Raw genomic sequence first — 24,708 nt, forward strand, 5'->3', positions numbered from 1 at the left:
TATTCCTGAAAATGGGTTATGTTCTGAAGGAATCACCATTTCCCCTCTATCATCTCAAACTGTGTACTGTAATTGATTAGGATTGCTCTACTCTAAGTGTACACAGCTAATTCTAGTTAGTATGACATCTATACAACATTAGGTCATTGCAGTGTACCACAGTGGCTTCTACCCTACCACTCCAGTCAGTCATAATTAGATATACTTACGTACAGCAGCTCCACTTCTTTTAAGTATGAACTTCTCTACTAGGACTACAAGGAGGAGATGCAGCCCTGACTTTCAGCTTGGAGGAACTTAATTCACATTTGGAGGTCAAAGCATAGTATTATTCTCAGTAGATAGGTTAACTTTGTCCAAGTCTGACCTGAGCACTCACTTAACACTGGGTTGAAATATAGATACTGCAGCACCCTCAGTGTTTTTGGGATACACAGATTTGTTGAAGTTAAATATGCAGATTCATCTCTTATAACAAAGTCAGGGTACCGGCCTTACCTTATTGGCTGCAATCAAGTCTCAGTGTAGCTAGTATACTGGAGGTAGTTATAAAAACTTCTTACACAAAGACTAAGGGCTTGGCTACAGTCACACTTTACAGCGCTGCAACTGGGGTGTGAAAAAACACCCCCCTGAGCGCTGCAAGATACAGCGCTGTAAAGCGTCAGTGTAATCAGGGCAGCAGCGCTGGGAGCGCGGCTCCCAGCGCTGCACGCTACACCCGTAAGGGATGTGGTTTACATGCAGCGCTAGGAGAGCTCTCTCCCAGCGCTGCCGCTCTGACTACACTCGCACTTCAAAGCGCTGCATTCCAAATGTAGCCATACCCCAAGTTTAGCCCTACAGCATCACCACCTTGGCCAGATCCATGTTGCTGAACAGTGGTTGCTTACTAGATTTTGGACAGTAACTGATGTGCATTAAACTGCATGGGTGTCCTCATTTCTGCACACCATCACCTGACTAGAATGATTCAGCATACCATCACTTACAGTTCTCCTTTATGCAATGTCTCCTTCTCATGGCCTGACCTAAGTGACTTAAATTTCTGCCCGTATATAAAGAAAATAGCTGCCACTATTTATTGGATGGCAGCATAGCGTTCTTTACTCTTGAAGCAACACGTAAGAAGCCAAAGGCAATTGTAACTGCCACATGCAGCAGTAAAAAAGGAGAGGTACACTCACTACAGAACTTAGAACAATTTTCTTTTAGTTTGCAAAAGAAAATCCAGACTATGAGTACGTCACGTTTAAACTGCATACTTAAATTTTACAGATTTCCTAATTAACTAAAACTCAGAATATAAAAAAAGTGTATCCATGTTAAAAAGCAGTCACTCAAATGTTATCCAGTACCTTACTGAACACCATATTAATCCAATTACCAGTGTTTGAAAGTCATTTAAAAACTTCTTAATTTCTAAACTTTAATTTTCTTCCCCATTTCAACACTGACAGAATGACATACCAACAGCTGCCACATCAAGATACAGAGACAGATTTGACATGGTTAATGCATTACAAACTAGGACTCAGATCCCTACAATATGCACAGGACTTGCAATTTCAGTAGAAAAAGCTACACTTTTGTTCACTCCAACAAGACAGATAGTAAGGGTTCAACATCCATTTGCATGGTAAGCACACATATCAAGGAGAGTCATTTCCTGCTTAAGTTCTCCACAGCTCGTTGCAAATTTAAACAAAAAACAGGAACACATACAGCAGATTTAGAATACTGAGACACTGTCAGAGTGGAGTTAAAGCAGATCTTCAGGCCTAACAAAAGTAGGAAGTGATTAAAGTAACACTCTTAGGAACATGTCTGCATGTTGCTTGAAGAACTGTAAACAGTAAATCCTCAAGTCAATGGTGCTCAACCTTTACGTTCCCATGTGCACACAACATTCAGCAATACATGAAGCTACAGGAATTTTCTGCACTAGTATCTCTGGGGACTCAATGCTTCAACCTTCTACTGCTAACATACATCTTCTTTTGAAAAAAAGAAATCACAACTGAGTACATTTCTATAAAGAAGATTACAGTACTGGCTTTAAAAACAGTTTCTAAGGCTCAGACTGAGTCCAAAAAGGCCTCTGATTGGGTTCATTCAAGCTCTTTGTTTGAACTGCACTATTGCAGTGTAAGAATGATTGCAGCAAGACGTCCACAGGTCATTTCTACATTTATTTTTTATACCAAAAAAAGTTGTGCAACAAATAAACATTCTTATATATTTACATTGGTTTTCTTTACCTGTTAGCAAAATTGTATTCTAAACCTCTGATATAGAGTATCTCAGAACCTATACTGATAAAAGGAACATCTGCCCAATGACTCCACTTTAAATGGATGTTTACTCTGGAGTTTAAAGCACTAGTAATAAATATTAGATGGAACATACTATACAGAATACACACCTAATATTTAGGCCATGCTTAATAGTTTTACGGTAACAGAATACTTCACTTTTTTTGGACTAGCTTTGTCTAGATCATGTTTGAACAACGTTGTCTGAACCAAAGTCAAGTTTTATCAGATTGTTTATTTAAGTTTAGTTCAAACAAATTAGGAGCCACACTTGCCTCCTGAAGCACCTAACCAACTGTTTTGACCAATCAAGACCTATTAGAGACTTAATACAGTAGAAGACGAGTACTACAGCATACAGAAATTTCTCTCTTCTAAATGGAGAGATTTGTTCTCACCTCTGATACTTAAAGTGGTGAGAAATGTTTCATTGGCCTTCTTGTAGCAAATATCTTACAGTAAGAAGCCTTTTCAGGAATGTTGTTTGCTTTCTAAGCAAGTCTTCGGATTTGATTCCTGTCCCTCTCCTCTTATCACCCTCCAAAACCTGAAAGGATGGAAGTCCAAATTTTGAAGAGTTTTTTTGTTTTGAAGAAAGCACAAAATTTTATGAGTTCTGAAGTCACAGTTGGGTGGAGACGGTTTTGTGTTTGTTTTTTAAGTCTGGATATTGTTTGCTAGCATTCTGCCTTATTCTTGTACTCCAATCTTTCCATGAAAGTTTACCAGAAGTTACCTTTAATTTGAAAAAGCTCAAATTAACAGATCTCAGTACATTTGGCATGACATTTACTCTGGTTGGGAGGGGAAGGGAGTAAGTACTATCCTGATATCTGGCACATTACTAATTATGACTGAGCTGTTTTACTGGAAGAAAAATGCTGCCTCTCATTGGCAGCAGTAAAGAGAGGTCAAGAATGGGCTGTTTCTACCAAGAATCTAATTGTTTTGCTCTTTATTCACACAAATTGCATTTTCTCTGACACAAAAGAGAAACACAAGAAGAGGAAGGGGTTATTTCTAGCAAGTGTTATTTCCATGTTAGGATGAATTATAAAGTAAACACTAGAAAAGCACACAAGATTTAAAATTAAGGGTCAAATTTGCAAGAGTATGCACGCAGCATCATGGCAAACTCTTATGGAGGCCAAGCTTGATATACACTCAAACGGGGGCTGCAGGCGGGTGCCTTTTGCAAATCTGGCCCTGGATGATTCAGCTGAAGAAACTTTGAAGTTACAGACTATGCCCACACAGTTAAGCACAGGGACACAGTGAAGATCATCAACACCTATATTTTCAGTGGATGGTTTTTGGTTTGAGGGTTTTTATGCATTAAGTCATTAATTAGACCAAATAATACTTATTATACTTGTCTCCACTGCTGCTTATTCTCAGATATTAGCATTGTGACTAATCATTTCAAGCAGCACATATTCACCTTTTCTTTCATTGAAGAGATGCCTTAGTGTAGCAGATCACATGAATGTATCAAAATAAATCCATACAACAGATTCAACAGTGGTATGTCCCCAAACCGTGAGCCAGGAGAGGGTAAAGCTTTGAGGTACCCAGTTTAAAGTTGCTCATGTCAAAGTTCAAGGCATTTGAGAGAGAACTAAACATCAAGACAAGCTTTAGCTCTACTCGTCAATACAAAACGTATTTAATAAATACATTGTCTAGAGTTGTTAGACAAGAGACAAGTTGTTTAGTGTAACGTGTAACAGATGTTACTCATACCATAGAACTCCATCCATAAATCAATTTCTACCTACATCCAGCGTAAGAACCAGAAATTTACCTCAATAGTAAATTTAAATACCGTTGTGAATTCATCCTAAATATCTGTCATCACTATTATACATCATATTGTCATAGTTAAGTTTTGTTTCAACACTTTAGTGTTTAATTCATTTTACAGTACAACACATAAGAATAGTGTCCCTTAAGCAGACTCACCTTTACTAGTTGCTTCTAAATCTGAAGATGTATTCTTTAAAAGATCTAGTTCAATCTAGCTGACATGAGGGCAGAAAAAGCATGGCACCAGCTATTGGAAACCGTTCAATCAATGTATTTTGGATTCCCCGAGTTTCAGAGAACACAGTATTTAGCTTGTTTGAGGGTAAACGAAGTATCAGATTATCAGCTCTACATGTCTGTTTAACACATTGTCTTAAGGAACCAGTAATATTGCTACCACTTCTCATTCTAATGACTAAAATGGCCTGTAGAATACTTTTCTACATACTGCAAGTTTATTTGTTAAATAGCAAGGACACTTCTGCCTGCCAGGTTCAACACACAAAATATTTGGTTTAAGAATTTAAGACAGAAGGCACTTTCAACATTCTACTTCAGAATACTGAGTGTAGAAATACTGTTTAGGATTTTGTTTACTTTTTAAAAATAGTTATTAGAAAGAGCAATGATAGCACTGCTGGGTTTCATTTTCAAGAGCACATTTACCTTCTTATCCCACTCAGACAGATAAGGCCCCTTGAAAGGCCAATATGTGTCAGTTCTAAAGTTCATTTCTAAATATAATACAAAATCAAAGATCCTGAAAAAGATCCGTGAAATTTCAGTTTAGTCAGTGCATTACTCAGATAGCCCAGTAAGTCTCTGGTACCCATTGTAAATTACAATTCTATTTTGCAGCCTTCAATGTAATGTCAGATTGTTGTTGGTAACACTGTGTTGGGCTGTCTGACACCAGTTTAAAATGAAAAACAGATCTGCATGAAAATTAAGCCATTCCAAGATGTGCTACTCAAATATCTTATACAAGAGATTTCTCCAGTTTCAGAATACCCCCCTCTCCCGTGCCCACGTATTAATTTCCCAATGGTGGCTTTTTGCAGGCCATATTAAACAGTCTTCATATTGTACAGATATTAAATCACGATTTCATTACTGGATATACCTGAAGTTTTAGCTTTAATTCCATTTTCATTAATAGAGAAAAAAGATGGAGCAAAGGTAACCATCACTTGTGTTGCGGCACTCATTACAACTAGTGCTTCTCACAGGACACTACATGGGCTCATTCCTTCCATTATTTCAATCAATCAACTATAAGCTGAACATTCTTAAAGTTGCTACACTAACAAAATTGACTGTACAGTGAGTCTTGCAGAAATGGATCCAATATTTCTAGTTATTTACAATATCATGTTTTAGTCAAATCTATATGTTTAAGTCCATCGGCTAAAAATGTAATACACATACTGTAAACATGGCAACATTAAATATGGTACCTCTATTCTAGGATATTTAAATGTCATGATCATATCTCGTCATATCTGAAGTTGAATTTATACACAAGATATTTTCTAGCGTTACCCACTTTACAAGTTGCGAGGAGTCTAGATTTTGTGTGGCTAAGAAATTTCTTCAAAGTAAAGTTAAAGCTTGTCTTTGATTGTATTAGAGCTTTCTCTTTTGTAGTAATATTTAAATTGAAGATTAGCACAGAAATTATCTAGGGCCCCTTCCAATTTACAGTTATTAAAAATATCAGTTATGATTCTTGGATGATTCTTGGAAAAAGTGTCTGATATGAAAAATAAAAAATTACTGCAAAATAAACTTAAATGGAAGTCAGGTCTTCAGACTATCGGTCAAAAGTTCAAACATGGGTTATTCCTGTTTGGGTTGGAGTTGCCGTTTCCAGGCCTCATTCAAGTAAACTAGTCGTTTGTAGTTGATGATAAAGAGAATGAAGTTCAGCAAATATGTGATGACGGATATAATGCAAAATTCCTTCAGCACAAAGTACAGAATGTATGCCAGGTACAATGACCCTACTACTGACACTATGGAAGATGTCATGAGGATTAGAGCTGCTACTGCACTTGCTGTCATACCTGCAACAAAAGAAAGTTATTATTGCCACTTTAATGCCCTCTTTCCATAGTTGAAGCAAAGAAAACCTGAGAAAGAACTAACATTTTAACTATTTCTATTCAGTGAGTTTGTATTCATACAGCTCTGCTTAAAATATCGTGAGTCCACGCTGGTAGCAAATCACAATTTGGAGCAGAGTTTCTAGGTTCTGTATTTTGATCCGCAGTGAGTGGTATTTTCATCATCTTTCATGTTCTTGAATTATGGGAAAGTTATAGGTTGATCAGGTTAGATCTATGAACATTTTCATTGGTTTTATATCAGCTTACAGGGGGCAGGCAGAGATGGGTTTGCATGTGTTACTAGTCACACATCTTATATCACTTGTTTGCCTGCTTCCCACATGCAGTCTTTGTGCCAGTGCTCATATTAATGATATAGAAGACTAAAAGCAAACTAAGTAACTCTTGAAGTTATTAGAGGAGTTTTAGAGCTACTGCTGTGGCTGAACAGCTAGACTGGTGTAAATTGTGACTTGCACCAGTGCAGTTTATCATGGTTTCACCCAGGCTTAGCAATGTTTATATCAATGTCCTGTTTTATTAACATCTATGCTGTTATATACTTTAGACCATAAATAGAGTTAAATACTTACCAAGTAACATTTGTAGAATATAAAATACAAGTCCAAAGACACTGTTTGGCTGATTTATTGCACTGTCCTTTCCAAAGATGGAACCCAGCAGACCAAATCCTCGACCCCATCTGTAAAACAATAAACACCAATAATCCCAGATTTGAGATCTGCTTCTCTCTCACCCAAATTTCACTTTAGCACCATAGGAGGATGTTCTGGTGTAACTAGTGCATTTCCTGTATGTAGCTCAAACTTCGCTTTAAAAAACAAATACTTTGTCACAGTGTGGGTGCACTGGATACACCACTATCCCATACATCCATGCTAAAATTGGGATTTTGTCCATTCAGTACCAGTATAGCCAAAAAAAGTGCAAGACATTATAATGAGTCATTTATTTCTCTAGAAGTTATCAGTTTGAAAATCATGCCAATGCATATAAGCTATAATGGTAAATCAGGATTTATTGAGGAAACCGTTAGCAAAATCTTTCTCCACAATATTATACAGAATGTGATTCTGAGGTAGCATGTCAACTGGGCAGGCTTCAATTTTATAAATGATAAAGTTATAAGAGTAATAGTACATAACAGAACATACAGTAAGAAGGAATTTTTAAATCAATTGTGTATTTGTGTTAGGAACAAATGGTTCCTTCTCTCTAAGGCTGAACACTTCAAGAAATATTACTGGCCAGAGCAAAATAAGGATAATTTTTTAAAAGTGACAACTGAAAGAGGAGATAAGCAAAGTGCCATATATACCTGATCATAAGCCGGTTCGTTTATAAGTCAACCCGCCCCCGCAAGATGGATAAGTAAAAATGGAAAATTTTATGACCCGTTCATAAGCCAACCCTATAATTCATGGGTCAGTAAACTTTGGTTCCCGGCCATGAGGATAAGCCGCTGGTGGGCCGAGATGGTTTGTTTACCTCGAGCGTCCGCAGGCACGGAGGTAAACCTAAGTAAACAAAAAGTGTACCAGTGCACCAGCTGCTTACCCTGATGGGCTGGGACAGCAACTGGTGGGGAAATTTGGGGGGCCCCAGAAGCTGGGGGTCGGGAGTAATCCCTATGACCATGCTCCACCCCTAACCCGGGACCTCCACACTCTCCCCCACCCCATTCCTTCCCACCTTATCTGGAGAGGATGTCTCTGGCTTGGCTGGAGCTGCTCTGGCAGGCCGGGCAGCGCAGCTGCAGCCTGCTCCGGCAGGCCAGACTGGGCGGCGTGGCCACGGCATGTTCCAGCTGGTTGAGCCAGGTGGCATGGCTACAGCATGCTCCAATGGGTAGGGCCGAGCAGCACGACTGCAGCCTGCCAGCCCAGGAGCTGCAGCTGCTTCGGACGTTGGGGGGAGAGCAGCGTGAAGAAGCAGAGAGACTCTGGCCCCACCTCTTCCCTTCTGGCTGTGCTGCCTCTCCTTGCTCCCCCTTTTGTGGGGAGGGGCAGTGTCCCACCTCTCCCTCTCTATACCCATTCATAAGCCAACCCCCTTCTCTGCTGCTTCCCTTTTTTACTAAAAAAATTCAGCTTATGAACGAGTATATATGGAAACTTGTAATACTGAAACAATGTTAAATTACAGAACATTAGCCCGCTATTACTATTCATAAGTTAGATATCACCTGCATTTTCTCCAACTATTGCCAAAGTTTCCCAGTGTCTGACTTTCCCACACTTTAACACCCCCAATGAGGATGATTTAGTGCTTTTCATCGCCAAAACACTTGCAAATCAGGTAAGCTTCTATGAGCAACATTTTCAAAACATCCTCAGATCAGATATAGTTAAAGCAGATCAGCCACTTTGGAAAAGTAGGCTTATTGGTTTAACTACTATGCCCACCAACCGCCCCATCTCCCCCAAAAACTACAGAGAGAATTACATGCCAGTTCCTAATGTCAGTTCCTAGATAGAGTACGACTAGATAGTCAGCAACAGTAAAACCGCACTAATTTGTTCCCCAATACGAGTGTGTTCCTTGGAAATACTACATGAATCCATGTTCTCCTAAACCTCACAATGAATTTCATTTCTCATGCATTTAAGTATAAATATTAAAACCCATATTGCTTAAACAATTTGTTCGTCTAGTGTTAAAAATAGCAAAATGCCCGGTTTCCTCAGTAAGCTAAGTGTGAGCAAAAAAGAGTTGGTTTTTTTTTTTTATTAAATGCTTATACTAGGCAAAAATTGAAGTTTATGACCCTATTCACTGGTGGAAAGCATCCTATAGCAAGTGAACTTTCAATCCTAGGTATTATGCTCTTACCTACTTTGACCTCAATCCTGCAAACACTTATATACAGGTTTAACTTTACTAATTTGTGTAAGGCCAGATCTATACTACAGAGTTAGGTCAATGTAAGCTGCTTTACGTAGACCTGTGTAAGCGACTACACTAAAATGTAGCTCCCACAGATGTAAATTGCCCACTACATCAACTAAACTCCACCTCCACGAGAGAGGCAGCACTTAGGTTAATGTTTTTAGGATAAACACCGCATTACTTACATCACCTGTTGGCTGTCAGCCTCAGGGTGAGGGGGCCTTCAACTGTCAGGCCCGGGGTGAGGGTTAAGTTGGTGGAAGCACTCTTGGTGAAGATGCACAGAAGGCGCATAGTGGGGTCATGAAACACTGCTTTAAATTACTGTGGTGGCTGTACATCAACTTAAGTTGACTTAGGATATGTTTACACTACTAAATTAAGTGCGACAGTTCAAAGGACTGGAAATCCTGCAGCAGATTCCCATTGTTACCACACTCGCCTCATCATGACATAGTTTCACACCATAAATCTGTGTAAGGGGTGAAAAGATGTGAAATTCTCTTGTACTTGTTCCTTTCAGTCTCTGTCTAAAATGTCAAAATGCATTACTAACAGTTAATTTATTATTGCTGATATTTAAACTGTTAGTGATTTGGCAGCATTTAATTTCTTTATAAAACTCCTGGGTGGAGCTCTAGTGCTTCTGACACAGTACTTCTCTACAGTTCGTGGTAATGTCCCTCCTCAGCACTAAACTTTTCTTTCTCAGGTGACCATAATTTAAACTGAAGTAAATATTTGTAATAAATAGCGTGCAAATTACAAGGCTACCAGTCTCAGAACCAGATTTGGGTTTCTTAGCCCTGATCTTACAGGACTTGTGAACACTGTATACTTTGTATTCTGTGTTGTAACTGAAATCAATATATTTGAAACGTAGAAAACATCCAAAAATATTTAAATAGAACACCTTTATTTTAAACGCACGCTTAATGGCAACTAATTTTTTTAATTGCTTGACAGCCCTATAAATAACTAAATTAACTCTCAGCTGACAATCACTCTGTTTCATGCCATCTAGTCTCTTGGTAACAAAGACTTCAGCCTGCATTAAAACAGTGCTTCACCTCATTAAGTGCTCTTTGTAGATTCAAGTGGATAGTACTCTTTATTGAGTGAATGCTTGCTAACAGAGCTAGAACAATTTTTATTGCAACCTGAAGGGACAGAAGGCTCAATTTGTGTGAAGTATTTGCGATTTAGAAGATTCACAATTGTTTTTAAATGTGAAACAATGGCGGCATTGGTATATTTGTACTTCAGTCTGGAAAATCAAGATGTCAAGTCTAATCTTTCAGTGACAGTAATCTGAAATGCTACTTGCAAAAGGAGTAGGTACAAAGTGCAGGCTTCAGAATTAAAACCATATGATTAGGGAGTCGAATGAGACTTTCATGAGGCACAGATTATCCCACAGCTACCTGCATTCTTACATCTTCCTTTGAAGCATCTGGTCTGGCCAATGTCAGAGACAGGTTACTAGACTAGATGGACCACAAGTCTGTTAGAGTACGGCAATTCCTATGTTAACAGATTAACATGCGATTTTCAAATTAACCACGTTCTTTGACTCGTATTTTGTTATTCTGGTGCAGACGATTTTCTGGCTAGCTTCTGTTTTATGTAAGCAAAGTAGGTTCTTTAATAAATAGGCTCCAAACAGCATAGTAATCCATGGATTTGATATTGGGAGGGTCAGTTTTTCCATCCACAGTAAGAATGGGCATGTCGGCAGATTTCCATCTCACAGCTATTTATTATTATTAAACCTTTTGATAATAGGACTTCTAACAGTTCCGGGATTTGTGGAGCTGTTCTTCTGCATTATCCCAAGAAGGCCACTGTACCAAATGCAGTGCTGCTGTTCGTTTAGGTTTATGCCAAGCTTTTCCCAGAGCCTTTTCCCAGATTGGAACACATCTACATCTGTGCAATCCTCCATAGATTTGAATCATAGTGAAATATTGCATGCTGTAAGATTTTTTTGAGTTTATTTACGTGGGAGGAACAGATTGTGGCTTTGCTAAAGAAGCCTTTACAATTTGGCTCTATTGCTTTGGATTAAGGAATCCATTTGACGTATAATTCCAGTCTTACTTTACTGAACAGTGCTAGTTTGGCTGTTAGCTTTACTGCTCAAAAGTTCTTCAGGGCCAACGGTTTTCAGCTTATAAAATGCTACTGTTTAATACACGGCTATAAACTCCCTATTTAGGTTATAGCAAAGTTCACAATAAAAAAAGGAAATTCAATTAAACACAATAGTTAATAAAGGACTGGCTGATGCAATAAACTCAAACCACAAGAAAATGTACCGCTCAAGATCTCCAGTTCCTTCGCTTTATTGATTTGTGACTGCTGGACCAGACAAGTGTTCAGTTGCGAAAGTAATGCAAATGAAAGTACTGCATGATTTGGTGTTACACAAAAACTATCCTTGGCATGTGTACTTATGCCACAAACAAGTTTCACTCAGTTAGAGGAGAGGCAATCTGCATGCATTTTAAGACTGTTTTTACAAGCTTCCTTTAGGAAAGATTTTGCTGCATGCTTCGAAGATAACTTCAAAATACCATTTTAAAATTTTCCTCATTCAAGTTATCACAGCTTGTCAGCTCTACTTAAGTTGTTTGCAACTAATACCCCAAATGTTTTAAACAACGTTATGATTTCAAAGGGTTCTTAAACATTTACATAAACAAGATCTCACAGTAAAGGACCTGACAAATTTAGAAAAAAAGTTATCTAGCTTTACTAGAAGCACTAAAATTGTGAATACTGCACACAATTCTATTTACACTATGTCCCTTTTGAAAGAGTGCAATGTTGTCAAACCCTTTAGATGTTGCCTATTTTGACTTGTGGCATTTTAAAAGGCTCAGAAGGAACCAATTCTTAATGTTTTATTAAATATATGCAATTACCTCTGTCCATCCATGATAAATGATCAATGAACACTTTAGAAACTGTTAATCATTAGTTCTGATCAGCTATGAATTTCACTAATGTTCAAGAACAATAGACCCAAAAGAGTGCACTTGAAAAACTGGCTGCTCCATTATAAGTTAGCAAAGGCAGCTAAAAAGACTCCAAGTAGCATCTTTGCTATTATGCATCTCAAGATACTTTACAAGTGACTAAACAAAACAGCTTACATGTTTAATACTCGCTTACAAGCTGGCAAGAGCTATGAGTGTCTCAAACTGAAAATGAAGGTAATTCTAAACTTGCTGAGCACAATAAAAACAAACAAAAAAAAAATTTAAAACCCTGAAAATTGATGGCCACGAATCAAATGACTAGCATCCAGAAGACTAAACACCCAGATTCAATTGGGAATGCAAGTCCTAAAAAGGTCAATAAAGCTGCCCTGAACTCATGGGGTGCACCTTTGATCTTTACATCAGCTTTTGATTAAAGTACCTAGAACGCGTGCTAATGTGTAACAAGGGTAAGAACCTTGGTTGCAGCTTTTGCACAACTCTGACGGAGATTTTGGATTAAGCCCAGTTCATAGCTATAAGGTCACTTGGGTCACTCTGCCAGTCTTACCTGAAGCTCTTTAAAGCCAGCAAGGAACAGATTCAAAGTTCCAATCTGTAACCTTGCCAACAGTGCTCAAAAATACATTTCATACATTTACCTTCATGATTGGTTTTAAATATTAGTATACTTAAGAAGGAAGATATTTTATTCTATATACACCTTTTACACTTCACATAAAAAATAATACATAAAAAAATAATCGTGATTAATCCCACAATATAAAAAATTAATCGATTAATTGTGATGTTAAATAACAGAATACCATTTATTTAAATATTTTTAGATGTTTTCTACATTTTTCAAATATAATTGATTTCAATTATAACACAGAATACAAAGTGTACAGTGCTCACTTTATATTTATTTTTGATTACACATTTGCACTGTAAAAAAACAAAAGAAATGCAATCTCTTTATCATGAAAGTTGAACTTACGAATGTAGATTTATGTACAAAAAAAATTGCATTCAAAAATAATAAAGTAAAACTGTAGAGCTTTTAAGTCCATGCAGTCCCACTTCTTGTTCAGCCAATCGCTCAGTTAGTTTACATTTGCAGGAGATAATGCTGCCCGCTTCTTGTTCACGTCACCTGAAGGTGAGAACAGGTGTTCTTATGGCACTGTTGTAGCCAGTGTCACAAAATATTTATGTCCAGATACACTAAAGAGTCATATATCCCTTCATGCTTCAACCACCATTCCAGAGGACATGCATCCATGCTGATGACAGGTTCTGCTTGATAACAATACAAAGCAGTGCAGACCGACGCGTGTTCATTTTCAACATCTGAGTCAGATGCCACCAGCACAAGGTTGATTTTCTTATTTGGTGGTTCAGGTTCTGTAGTTTCCACATTGGAGTGTTGCTCTTTTAAGACTTCTGAAAGCATGCTCCCCATCCCATCCCTCTCAGAATTTGGACAGCACTTCATATTCTTAAACCTTGGGTCGAGTGCTGTATCTATCTTTAGAAATCTCACATTGGTACCTTCTTTGTGTTTTGTCAAACCTGCAGCGAAGGTGTTCTTAAAACGAACAACATGTCCTGAGTCATCATCCCAAGACTGCTATAACATGTAATATATTGCAGAATATGGGTAAAATTGAGCCGAAGACATACAATTCTTCTCCAAAGAGTTCAGTCAAAAATTTTACTAACGCTTTTTTTTTTTTTTTTTTTAAACGAGGGTCATCAGCATGGAAACATGACTGCTGGAATGGTGGTATACAAATGTTTAGCATATCTGGCACATAAATACATTACAATGCTGGCTACAAAACTGCCACGCGAATGCCTGTTCTCACTTTCTGGTGGCACCGTGAACAAGAAGCGGGCAGCATTATCTCCAGCAAATGTAAACTAACTTGTTTGTCCGAGCGATTGGCTGAACGAGAAGTAGGACTGCGTGGACTTGTAGGCTCTAAAGTTTTGCATTGTTTTGTTTTTGAGTGCAGTTATGTAACAAAAATCCATATTTGTAAGATATGCTTTCACGATAAAGAGATTGCACTACAGTACTTGTATGAGGTGTATTGAAAAAACACTGTTTCTTTTGTTTAGCATTTTTACAATGCAAATTAAAAAATAATATAAAGTGAGCAATGTACACTTTACTGATTTCAATTATAACACAGAATACATATTTGAAAATGTAGAAAAACATCCACAAATATTTAATAAATTTCCATTGGTATTCTATTGTTTAACAGCGCAATTAAAAATGTGATTAATAGCGATTAATTTTTTTAATTGCAATTCATTTTTTAGTTAATCGTGTGAGTTAACTGCAATTAATCGACAGTTCTAATAAATAATTAGAACAGCAGCAGCAGCAGCTAGGCTACAATCTCATATTTCAGCTTTTAGATCTACAGCAGATTCACACACGATGCTAATTTTATAGCAGACACTGCTGGTTATTCAACCTAACACAACAGCAATTTTCTTCATTCTAGGTAAGCTTTGCTTTGCTCAGTTACTTAGAATATGTCTACACTTAAACCACTGCAGCCGTGCCTGCTGTAGTGCTTCAGTGCACACACTCACTACAGCAACAAGAGGGTTCTCCTGTTGCTGTAGTTAATCCATCTCCCCAAGAAGCAGTAGCTAGGTTGACGGAAGAACAGACTGTTTGACATAGCACAGTATGTGTTATAGCAGATGGCAAGTTTCTGCACTGAAAATAAGATTTGGAAAGTAACTATACTCGTGGCTTTCAGAACAACTTCTTTCATACAACAAAACTGATTAATCCCCATGTAATTGCAAAAGTTTTCAAGTATCCTGGTATTTTTGCTCTGGAACTGCCCAAAACGAAGACCTAGTCTATTCTATAGAGTTAGGTCAACGTAAGGTGGCTTACATCAACCTAATTACATCAGTGTACATACTACACACCTTGCTCCTGCTGATTTAAGTGCCCTACAACACGGACATAACTCCATCTTCTCAAGAGGTATAGAGCTTATGTCAGTGTAGTAAGGGCAACACTGTGCCCACGTAGATACTGCCGGTTATTTACATCCGCTATTGGCTGTTATTCTTGTCAATTTCACGGCTCTATGTGGGAGCTGTGATATTGACACGACAGACACTCACAGGGCTTTACCCTGGGGCAGATGAGGGGCTCCCCGCTCCAAGCCCAGCTGCACCAAGGCTCCCTGGGCTCTCAGCCCCCCAAACTGCTCCTCTTAAGCCGGTGGAAGCGCTCCTGGTGAGGACGTGCACCACCGACAGAAGAAGGGCAGTGTGGACATGACCCACTGCAGTAATTACTGCGGTAGCTGCAGTCAACCTAACATAGGTTGACTTAAGTTTGTAGTGTAGATACGTCCCAACAATTGAAAGCTCTGTTCAACGTGAACTACAGAAGCCAAGTTAAACCCCTCAGAAGACATTTTAGGGTCAACACCAAGGGACCTGTGTTTTCATACAACATAGCTACCTGGGAAGCTTTAATACTATAGGAATGACTGCAGCTGAATGTCCACATGCTACTGACCTTCAAGAAAGATCTACTACTGAAACTTTATTTTTTGCTGCAGTGAGTCAACAACATCCAACAAAAATACTAGCTTGCACTCAATGTGGTTGAGGTCACAAAAGACAAACCAAAAAGGAATCTCTATTGTGCCTCTTAAACAAAACCACTGGTAAAATTTAAAATTAACACGATTTGATAAGCCAGTTCCAAAAAATGGCTAGACAGCTATTTGGCTTTCTATTCCAGATTGCCATTATAGTTGCTAACTCTTACATCTCAGTCACTAATAGTTGCAGTAGTCAGGGTTAAAAATATTAGAATATTCTCTTCAAGCTACAGCAATATAAAAATGCTGATGTCAGTGGACTTACCATTAAAGAGAAAGATAACTGCTATAAAATTTTCTTAACTTGGAATCAAACAAACTTGACAGACATCAAGTTTACAGGAACTGCCCCACAACAGAACTGAATAGGAACCTGTAATATAAACATCAGGTTAGGTGTGAGGTCAAAGAAGCTTTGATCTATGTCCCATTGGTTTAGATACGGTTTAGGGGTGGTTCTTGTGAACTTGACCTTGATTACATCTAAGACCTGGTCTACTCTTAAAAGTTGTACCAGTATAACAATTTTGATTAGAGGTGTAATTTAAAAAAAAACAAAACGCACATCACCAAAGTAGTTATACTGGTAAAAGTTCTAGTATGGATGCGCTCCCACTGGGCAGTCTATCTTTTTCCTCTTCCTGTACAGGAATAAACAATACTGTTATAAGCATTTTAATTAATACCAGTATCAATGTCCAAAATAGGAGGGTTGTACCACTTTAACTATGCCAGATATTTATAGAAGTACAACTTTTAAGCCCTAATCACTATTAATTAATAGTATTTGATAAACTGGTGAACAGATGCCATTGTACAAAGAAAAATATTAGCGGTTACACAGCAATGCTCTGCAACTCCACATCAGACAACTGGAGAACTGCACAGACTCATCCACGAAAACAGCAAAATTTTCTAGACCATGTTTATAAATTAATGACTTTTTAAATTCAACTATCCAAATATATTTCTTGCATGAGATATATATACAGCCGCCAAATTTTTTTCAACATAGTCACCTTAGAAAGGTTGATAGCTGATGTCTTTCCACATTTTGAAATACCTTGAAGATAGAGTTCCTGAAGTAGATTGTTCGAAGAGTCGCACCCAAGTCAATGTCCACTCTTAAAAGCTAATGGACTTATCTTTATTCTAGGACTTACTTGATAAACTTAGGCCATGTCTACATCTAAAATTTTGCAGCGCTGGTTGTTACAGCTGTATTAGTACAGCTGTATAGGGCCAGCGCTGCAGAGTGGCCACACTTACAGCAACCAGCGCTGCAAGTGGTGTTAGATGTGGCCACACTGCAGCGCTGTTGGGCGGCTTCAAGGGGGGTTCCGGGAACACGAGAGCAAACCGGGAAAGGAGACCTGCTTCGCCGCAGTTTGCTCTCGCGTTCCCGGAGCCACCCTGCAAACCGCAGGGAAGGAGACCTGCTTGCTCGGGGTTCCGGGAACGAGAGAGCAAACCGGGAAAGGAGACCAGCTTCGCCGCGGTTTGCTCTCGCGTTCCCCGAACCACTCTGCAAACCGTAGGGAAGGAGACCTGCTTGTTAGGGGAACGCGAGAGCAAACCGGGAAAGGAGACCAGCTTCGCCGCGGTTTGCTCTCGCGTTCCCCGAACCACCCTGCAAACCGCAGGGAAGGAGACCTGCTTGCTCGGGGTTCCGGGAACGAGAGAGCAAACCGGGAAAGGAGACCAGCTTCGCCGCGGTTTGCTCTCGCGTTCCCCGAACCACCCTGCAAACCGCAGGGAAGGAGACCTGCTTGCTCGGGGTTCCGGGAACGAGAGAGCAAACCGGGAAAGGAGACCAGCTTGATTACCAGAGGCTTCCTCCTTCCACGGAGGTCAAGAAAAGCGCTGGTAAGTGTCTACATTGGATTACCAGCGCTGGATCACCAGCGCTGGATCCTCTACACCCGAGACAAAACGGGAGTACGGCCAGCGCTGCAAACAGGGAGTTGCAGCACTGGTGGTGCCCTGCAGATGTGTACACCTTCAAAGTTGCAGCGCTGTAACTCCCTCACCAGCGCTGCAACTTTCTGATGTAGACAAGCCCTTAGTGTGCCCAACTAGATCAATACTATTTCCAAACCATCCACAGTCAGCCACTTGGTGAAGGCTGCAGATATTGTTCAAGATGTAAAATTAAACCTGCTCCAATGTTCACTCACACTAGCCACCAGAAATCTGTCTCAGAGTTGCCACTAACATGTTAACGCACATTGTGTTAGGGGGCTATGCATTAATAGTCATACGCTGACATGCTCCATTCAGTAAGGCCTTGGCTACACTGACGCTTTACAGCGCTGCAACTTTCTTGCTCAGGGGTGCGAAAACACACACCCCTGAGCGCAGCAAGTTACAGCGCTGCAAAGCACCAGTGTAAACAGTGCCCCAGCGCTGGAAGCGCGGCTCCCAGCGCTGGAAGCTAATCCCCTCAGGGAGGTGGAGTACAGGCAGCACTGGGAGAGCTCTCTCCCAGCACTGGTGCTGCGACCACACTCACACTTCAAAGCGCTGCCATGGGAGCGCTTCCGCGGCAGCGCTGTACGGCTGCAAGTGTAGCCATACCCTAAGACATTTAAAGATCAATCTGGAAGATAGCCAGGAAGTGGAAACATATCTGAAGACCTGAAACAGTCCATTGCAGTACGCAAAGGACAAAGTAGGGGAAAAACAACAACATGCCTTAGATTAGAGGATTTAAAATTTAAATTTAACTTTTTAACATTAAAGTAGCACGAACACCTTTGCATGTTTCATTCTGGGGTTTTTTGAAGCTATTCTGGGATAGTCTGCCTTAAACAACAGCTAGACTATCAGTTCCTTTTGTGATTGCTATTAATAGATTTCACTGTAATTAAAATTTTACCAGCTACTTACAATATAAAAGAAGTTATTAAAAACATTACTGTAATTGCCAAGTGAAGATTTTGAAAGTTTCCTTAATTCCTAACATTTTTCTCAGATGTAGTAACATGAGTTTACAATGTTTTTGCTAACTTTTGCTTTTTACCCATTGGTAGTTTGTGAACTCTCTCCTGAACTCAGTTAGACTTGGAAGTCTCTCTAGGCTTCTCACGTTACTGAAGTGTCAAACACAAATAGTTGGAGAGCATTCCATCTCCAAAAGGAATATAAAATGGTAAAAATAAAAGTTACTCCACAGCATGCAACAGATATTAATAGGATAGCAGATTTCTTGTATTCTGTAATCATAGTTAAAGTATAATTTGCCATCGAAAACTGAATTTTAAGAAGTTACTTGTAACTCACAAAGTAAATTTCAGTTAAATATAAGCATTCTACTTCCTTATTTGAGTATAAAGTGTGTTAATTATAAAATAAGGCCCTTTTTATAGTTTGCCATGTATAGCAAAATAAAATTTATATTCATATGTATAATAGTATATTCTTAAGAAAGCGATCTTGCAATGTTGAGCAAACTGTCATTTTAGAGTGGCATGATACCAGCTTGAAATAAACTCAACAAAAACTTTTATATGTGAAATATAAGCCAAGGAGCTAGATTTCTCCGATTAATTCTTCATGATGAATTGATCTCCAGATACAGAGTTTTCCAGGCCTCTCCCCGTCAATAGTAGCCTACATGAATTATTTCCATTTTCAATGCTGAGTCAATACCTGATTCAGCTTATGAGTGACTTGTGAAATGCTAACAGTTTATTAATGAAAAAATCTTTCCTGAAGACCAGAAAGTTAATCCCCAAACTGACCAGATCAAAGGAGAATAAATAAATTTATAGATAAGATAAATTACACATTCACTTTTAATCTAAACACATCAACTGAATGTTTTTAAGAAAAGGTATTGTCACAGGAGATTCATCTACAAACCATCAGATCTCATTCAAACTCCAGTCACAAATGTAGCACAAAGAAGAAAACTGTTGCACAACACTAACAAATTAAAGACTAGTCTTTCAGCTGAAGACAAATCAACAGCAAATAGAGTAGTTAGTTGTCTGTGAATTTAAATAGATCAGAATAAGAAGTTAACATTGAAATTACCAGCATACCTGAAATTTGAGCCTTCACTGTCTCTGCCAATTTTAACTGGAATTTAAGTGCCAATGAAATAGTACTATTGCTGGAGGTATCAGCAACTATTTAACTGAAATACAGTGAAAGGCAAGAAACAGTATAAAAAGAAACAAATCTCCACTTGGCGGTGGTTTAAGAGTAACTATTCTTTCAACAAAAATGCACAGCTCCCAGGCCATAGATAATCCTCTCACTTATGTTTTGGAAAGATTATTTGCTGAAAGCGCATTTTTCTCCTAATATCATTTGACTAAAGAGAACGTGCATGCTCAATATCATCTGTTCCACAGACTTCCTTTGCATGACTGCTCCACTTGTCCTGAGTTACTTCTTTGGTCCTTGCACAATTAACTCAATCATATCAAACTTTTCTACTTCCTTGCTCTGAAGCTCTCGGAATGTCTATAAAGTTGTAAGGAAAATGCATAAAAGCCCACCAATACCACATCACAGGAACCCAACACTCAGACTGTAGTAGTAGTAGTAAGTGCTCTATTACCCAACTACCACTCAGCAATTAAAAATTCCTTTAAAAAGTTAGAGCACTTCTGCATATTCAAATACTTGTAAAAATTAATCACAAGACTGTACTTCATTATTTACTTACCTGAAACTTGAGGCCTTACACATATGCACCATTTGGAATACAGAAATTAAAGAAAAAGTCATGTAAAAATCTATGGGCTAATCCTGAAAATGTTACTTTGGACTACTGTATTCCCACTGACTTCTAGTCCAAAGGTTGGGAAAATTGATTATTGTGACTTGCCCCACTCAGTCAAAACACACAGAACCAGACTTCTGATTTTTTGTTACAGCTTCAGTAACAATTATATTGTTAATGATGCTTGAATAGTTTAATGTAAGTGGCCTAATGACAGTTTAATGTAATTGCTCAAGTTATTTGACCATCTTAATCTAAAGAGAGAGAAGATTAAGATTTTAAGTTATTTCTCAAAGAGACAGGACCAATTCTCAAGACCTTTCTTGGTTGAAAGACTAATCTCATGACTATCAGGAAAGCAAAAATGAAGTCCCCACCCAGAGTCAACAAACTGCCTTTCAGAGATTTGTACACACACTTCTCAACACAGTATGTTGCAATGGTGGTTTCAATCAGGGTAAAACTAGTTTTAAAAGTAAGTACTTACTCTTTAATTTATTACAGGATTATTTTTCCTATGATTAAATCCTGATATGACAATATGATAATTGCCTAAAATAAGTATTTTGACTGCTAAAGTGTGTGTTAAATAGGAAAAAATACATTTCTGAAATTCTCACTGAATTTAAGCCTTAGGTGTTTGAGCTAATAATCATGCATATGTTATCCCAAAAGCATCAATAAAAAACACAAAACTTTCCAAAAATATAAGGAAGTTGTTTGGAGAGTACACACTTGTTCAAGGACCAAATGCCTCCAGCTCTACAACTTGTTAAAAAAATAGAGAGAGAGATTTCTAATCAATAAGTGAATGTTGTCTTTGGATAACTCTCTTGTTTCTTAGGCTAAAAAGTCATTTGTATTAATTTGCTTTAAAAAAAACTAGAAAACTACATGCACTTTACCACATTTGTAAGTTTGAACAGTGAATGCCAAAGTTACAGCACTGTTAGTGTAAAAAAAAAAAAAGGGATACATAAATTCTCAGCACCATTTATGATTAAATAACCTAGCTGCTTGCAAACAGAAAAGTCAGATTAGTACCATATAAAATGTATTGTCTATTAATCTCCCAAAATACCTGTAAAAGTGGAAGGCTGCTAGAAAGCAGCTACCAATTTAATTGTACTACTGATACTTAAATAGACAAGCTCATCCTGCAATATTAAGAAAAATGAAAATTTGGAATGGGGTCTTCAGTCCTGAAGCAAATAAGTCTTACCCTTAGCATTAAAGATTAAGCATTTTTCACTATGGGGTAAAACAACACTTATTGAAAAAGCACTTCAGCTGTTTATGTTAAAATTAAACAACCTAAACATCGAATATCTTAAATATTTCCCTCAAACACTGATTATTTACACCATTTAATTTTGGTGAACCACCTTTTACCAAAAAGTGTCAGGTACCCTAATCACCACAGATTACAAAACACAAATTGCATGTACTTAATCCTTAAACCCTTCTTGCTCACCACAAAAGCCACAGGAGAGCAACTGCTACCTCGTTCCCTCAATGAATGACACAACAGCAGCTTTGAATGAGGATCCACCCCTCATTTATCACCAGCCCAATGGCTCGATTATCACTTCCCCAAGGCTGTATCCACCAGAAGCGATTGAAATGAAAAGATCACAATCTGGCAGAGCGAAATAATCACCCGAAGGGCAGAATCCTCCACCCTCGAGGAGATGCTGACGACACCCCTTTACTGTTCGTCCCGAGCCATGAAATCATCGAGTCCTGCAAGCCTCAGTGAGCGGCTGAGGGAGACAGGGATGGAGCCTCCTTCTCCTCCCCGCTTTGCTCTTGGGAAAAAGGAAACGCGCCCCGATCCCCGCCCCACCGGGGAGGGGAGCGCGCTGAGGGTGGGTCCTTCCCATTACCCCTCAGCTGGAGAGGCGCCAATCTCAGCCTCACACCTGGATTCTCCACGTCGCCCACCTGCCTCCGGCACCCACCGCCCAGAAGCCAACGGCCCCACCCCTCAGTCCCTGTCATCCCCGAGCCCACCCCTGAGCCCCGGCGCCGGGCTTTCCCACCTCCCCGGCCGGCCCCGTCCTCTCGGCTCCCTACCCGGCCCCCGTCTCTGGCGCCTGCCCCCTCACCGGGAGGCGATGGCGGCGGAGCAGCGGACCCGCTCGCTGAAGTCACACAGGGCCCGGTAGTGGAGGTCCAGGCCCTTCTCCCGCTCCAGGTGGCAGGCGTAGAGCGAGAGCAGGATGCCGGCCGCGCACACCACGTAGCGGGCCACCCGCTCCCAGCGCGGCACCGACACTCGCAGCAGGACGGGCGCCGCCATCTTCCCCCCTCCCTCCGCCTCAGCCCCCGACGCGGACCCGGCAAGGGGACAGCGGCGCACGCGCGCCGGGAGCCCATTGGCTCAGCAGCTCGGCCAACCTGGACGTGGCGTTCCGCGACGCCGGCACGCCACCGAGCAGCGACGCCGGAGGTGCGTCAGGGCGTTCCCAGACGCCACGTCCAGGAAGGGGTGTTGCGCGCGCAGGTCGGAAAGCGGTCACAGGCTGGCGTAGGGGCGCGATCCGTGAACGGCAAGGGTCGGGGTTGCGTGTTCGAATCCCAGCCTCCGCTTGATCCCCGGGCGGCAGCCACTCATCCTGCTGAATTGGGAGTGGAGTCTTGCCTGTTTATATCAATGGGGGAGAAGAGATTCCCATTGATATCAGTGGGAGAGAGGGATGGGATCCCTGCTGTAGTACCAGTTGAGGTGGTAGCTGGCAGACTGTAATCCCAGACCATCCTCCCTACAATGGCTCCCCAACAGCTTTTAGGCTGGGCATACCCTGCCAGAGAACAACCCATTAACATCACGCCCAGTTTTGGGAACGAAGAAATGTAACCCAACAGATCTAGCCCCTACTCAATTGTCAGTTTTGTTTTATAATAAATGCTGTTGGCAGAGCCAGACTAAGTGCATTAGGACATGGTGAACAGGCACATGAATAATACTGCATGGATATGAGGGGCAAATCATTGTGGGGGTAGGGCCTCAAGGTGCTTCTAGATTGGCTCTAGATAACTAGTGTTTTTCTTCCAGGAGCCATGTTGTTTCCATAAACATCCCAAACAGCACTAAAATGTCAATAAACAACTCCAAACTCACTTTAAGAAATTAGTTAATAGATGCTCCATCCTGCTCCCTTTGAAGTAAATGGTATTTGTGGCATTGACCTTGGTAGGACAAACCATCAGTGGGTTTTATCACATGCATCTCCTTTTGAAGTCCCCTTTATGCTTTAGTCCATTTAGAGAAGAATCAAGAAAGGTACAAGGTATACCATTGTACTTAAGAACAAGTACTTCCATTAAGCCTTACTGTAATATATCAGAGGTTATAGAAGAAGGAAAAGGGGGGAAAGGATAGGTATAGGACAATAATCTTAAATTATGTCTAAAAACCATCAGTGATTTGTAGATTCTTTTCCTGGTAATCTGCAGAACTAAACATTTTGAGAATCAAGCAGTAGGGTGATTAAGGAGGAGAGGAGATGGATTCATGAGAATATGTTTTCTTATGAATTAACGTCCTAGAACAAGATAGTCTAGAAAATAAGGTTTTTTGGCAGGAGTAGTTTCAATACATCTCTGGTTATAGTTCAAGAAGCCAGCTAGAGTCTTTGAACTATAAATACAAAAGAGGTATAACAGCAGAGTCTAGAATGAGCCTTGCGCTACCATAAGCACCATCCACACCCACTATCTTCCTGCATATTTAAAGTACAATCACAGCCCACCTATCCCCCATCCCCCTACTCTCTTTCATGGCTTGCTACTAGCTAGACATACTAACAGACAGTAAGTCAGTACAATATGAGCCTCTGTAGCATTTCCTGAGGAACAAGAAACAACAGAGCTACACAATGGCAGCATTCATTGCTCAAATGACGCCATTAGTGCCTCTTTTGTTCTATGGAACAATATCAATACACAGAAACACATTGTGAATTTATTGTAGCAAAGAGAAGAGATGTATTGCTCAGGACTCATAAAAATGTCTTAACAATAAAAAAGGCTGTTCTTGCTCTCTAACAAGGGTTTAAGCTTAAATAAATGTCTATTGCTGTCTAGGCTCTAATTTCTACTGGCGTGGTGAAAAAAAGTCTGGTTGCACAGAAAAGATAATAAAGGTGAGGTGTGGGGGAACAGAAACAACCCTATCTCTTGCCTGGCAAC

The 24,708-nt window shown here is 39.8% G+C and overlaps 1 protein-coding gene across 1 annotated transcript; it reads right to left on the reverse strand.

Moving 5' to 3' along the window:
- Positions 1-2,178: 2,178 nt before the first annotated feature.
- On the reverse strand, positions 2,179-22,840 carry VKORC1L1 (vitamin K epoxide reductase complex subunit 1 like 1). Its single transcript, XM_030536305.1, has 3 exons — positions 22,623-22,840; positions 6,823-6,932; positions 2,179-6,187 (listed from the first exon to the last, which is right to left on the reverse strand). The coding sequence occupies exons 1-3, from the start codon at positions 22,814-22,816 to the stop codon at positions 5,961-5,963; spliced, it is 531 nt and encodes a 176-aa protein (XP_030392165.1). The 5' UTR covers positions 22,817-22,840; the 3' UTR covers positions 2,179-5,960.
- Between the last annotated feature and the right edge of the window lie 1,868 nt (positions 22,841-24,708).

This window comes from Gopherus evgoodei, chromosome 17, assembly GCF_007399415.2.
Source record: "Gopherus evgoodei ecotype Sinaloan lineage chromosome 17, rGopEvg1_v1.p, whole genome shotgun sequence".
Lineage (NCBI taxonomy): Eukaryota > Metazoa > Chordata > Testudines > Testudinidae > Gopherus > Gopherus evgoodei.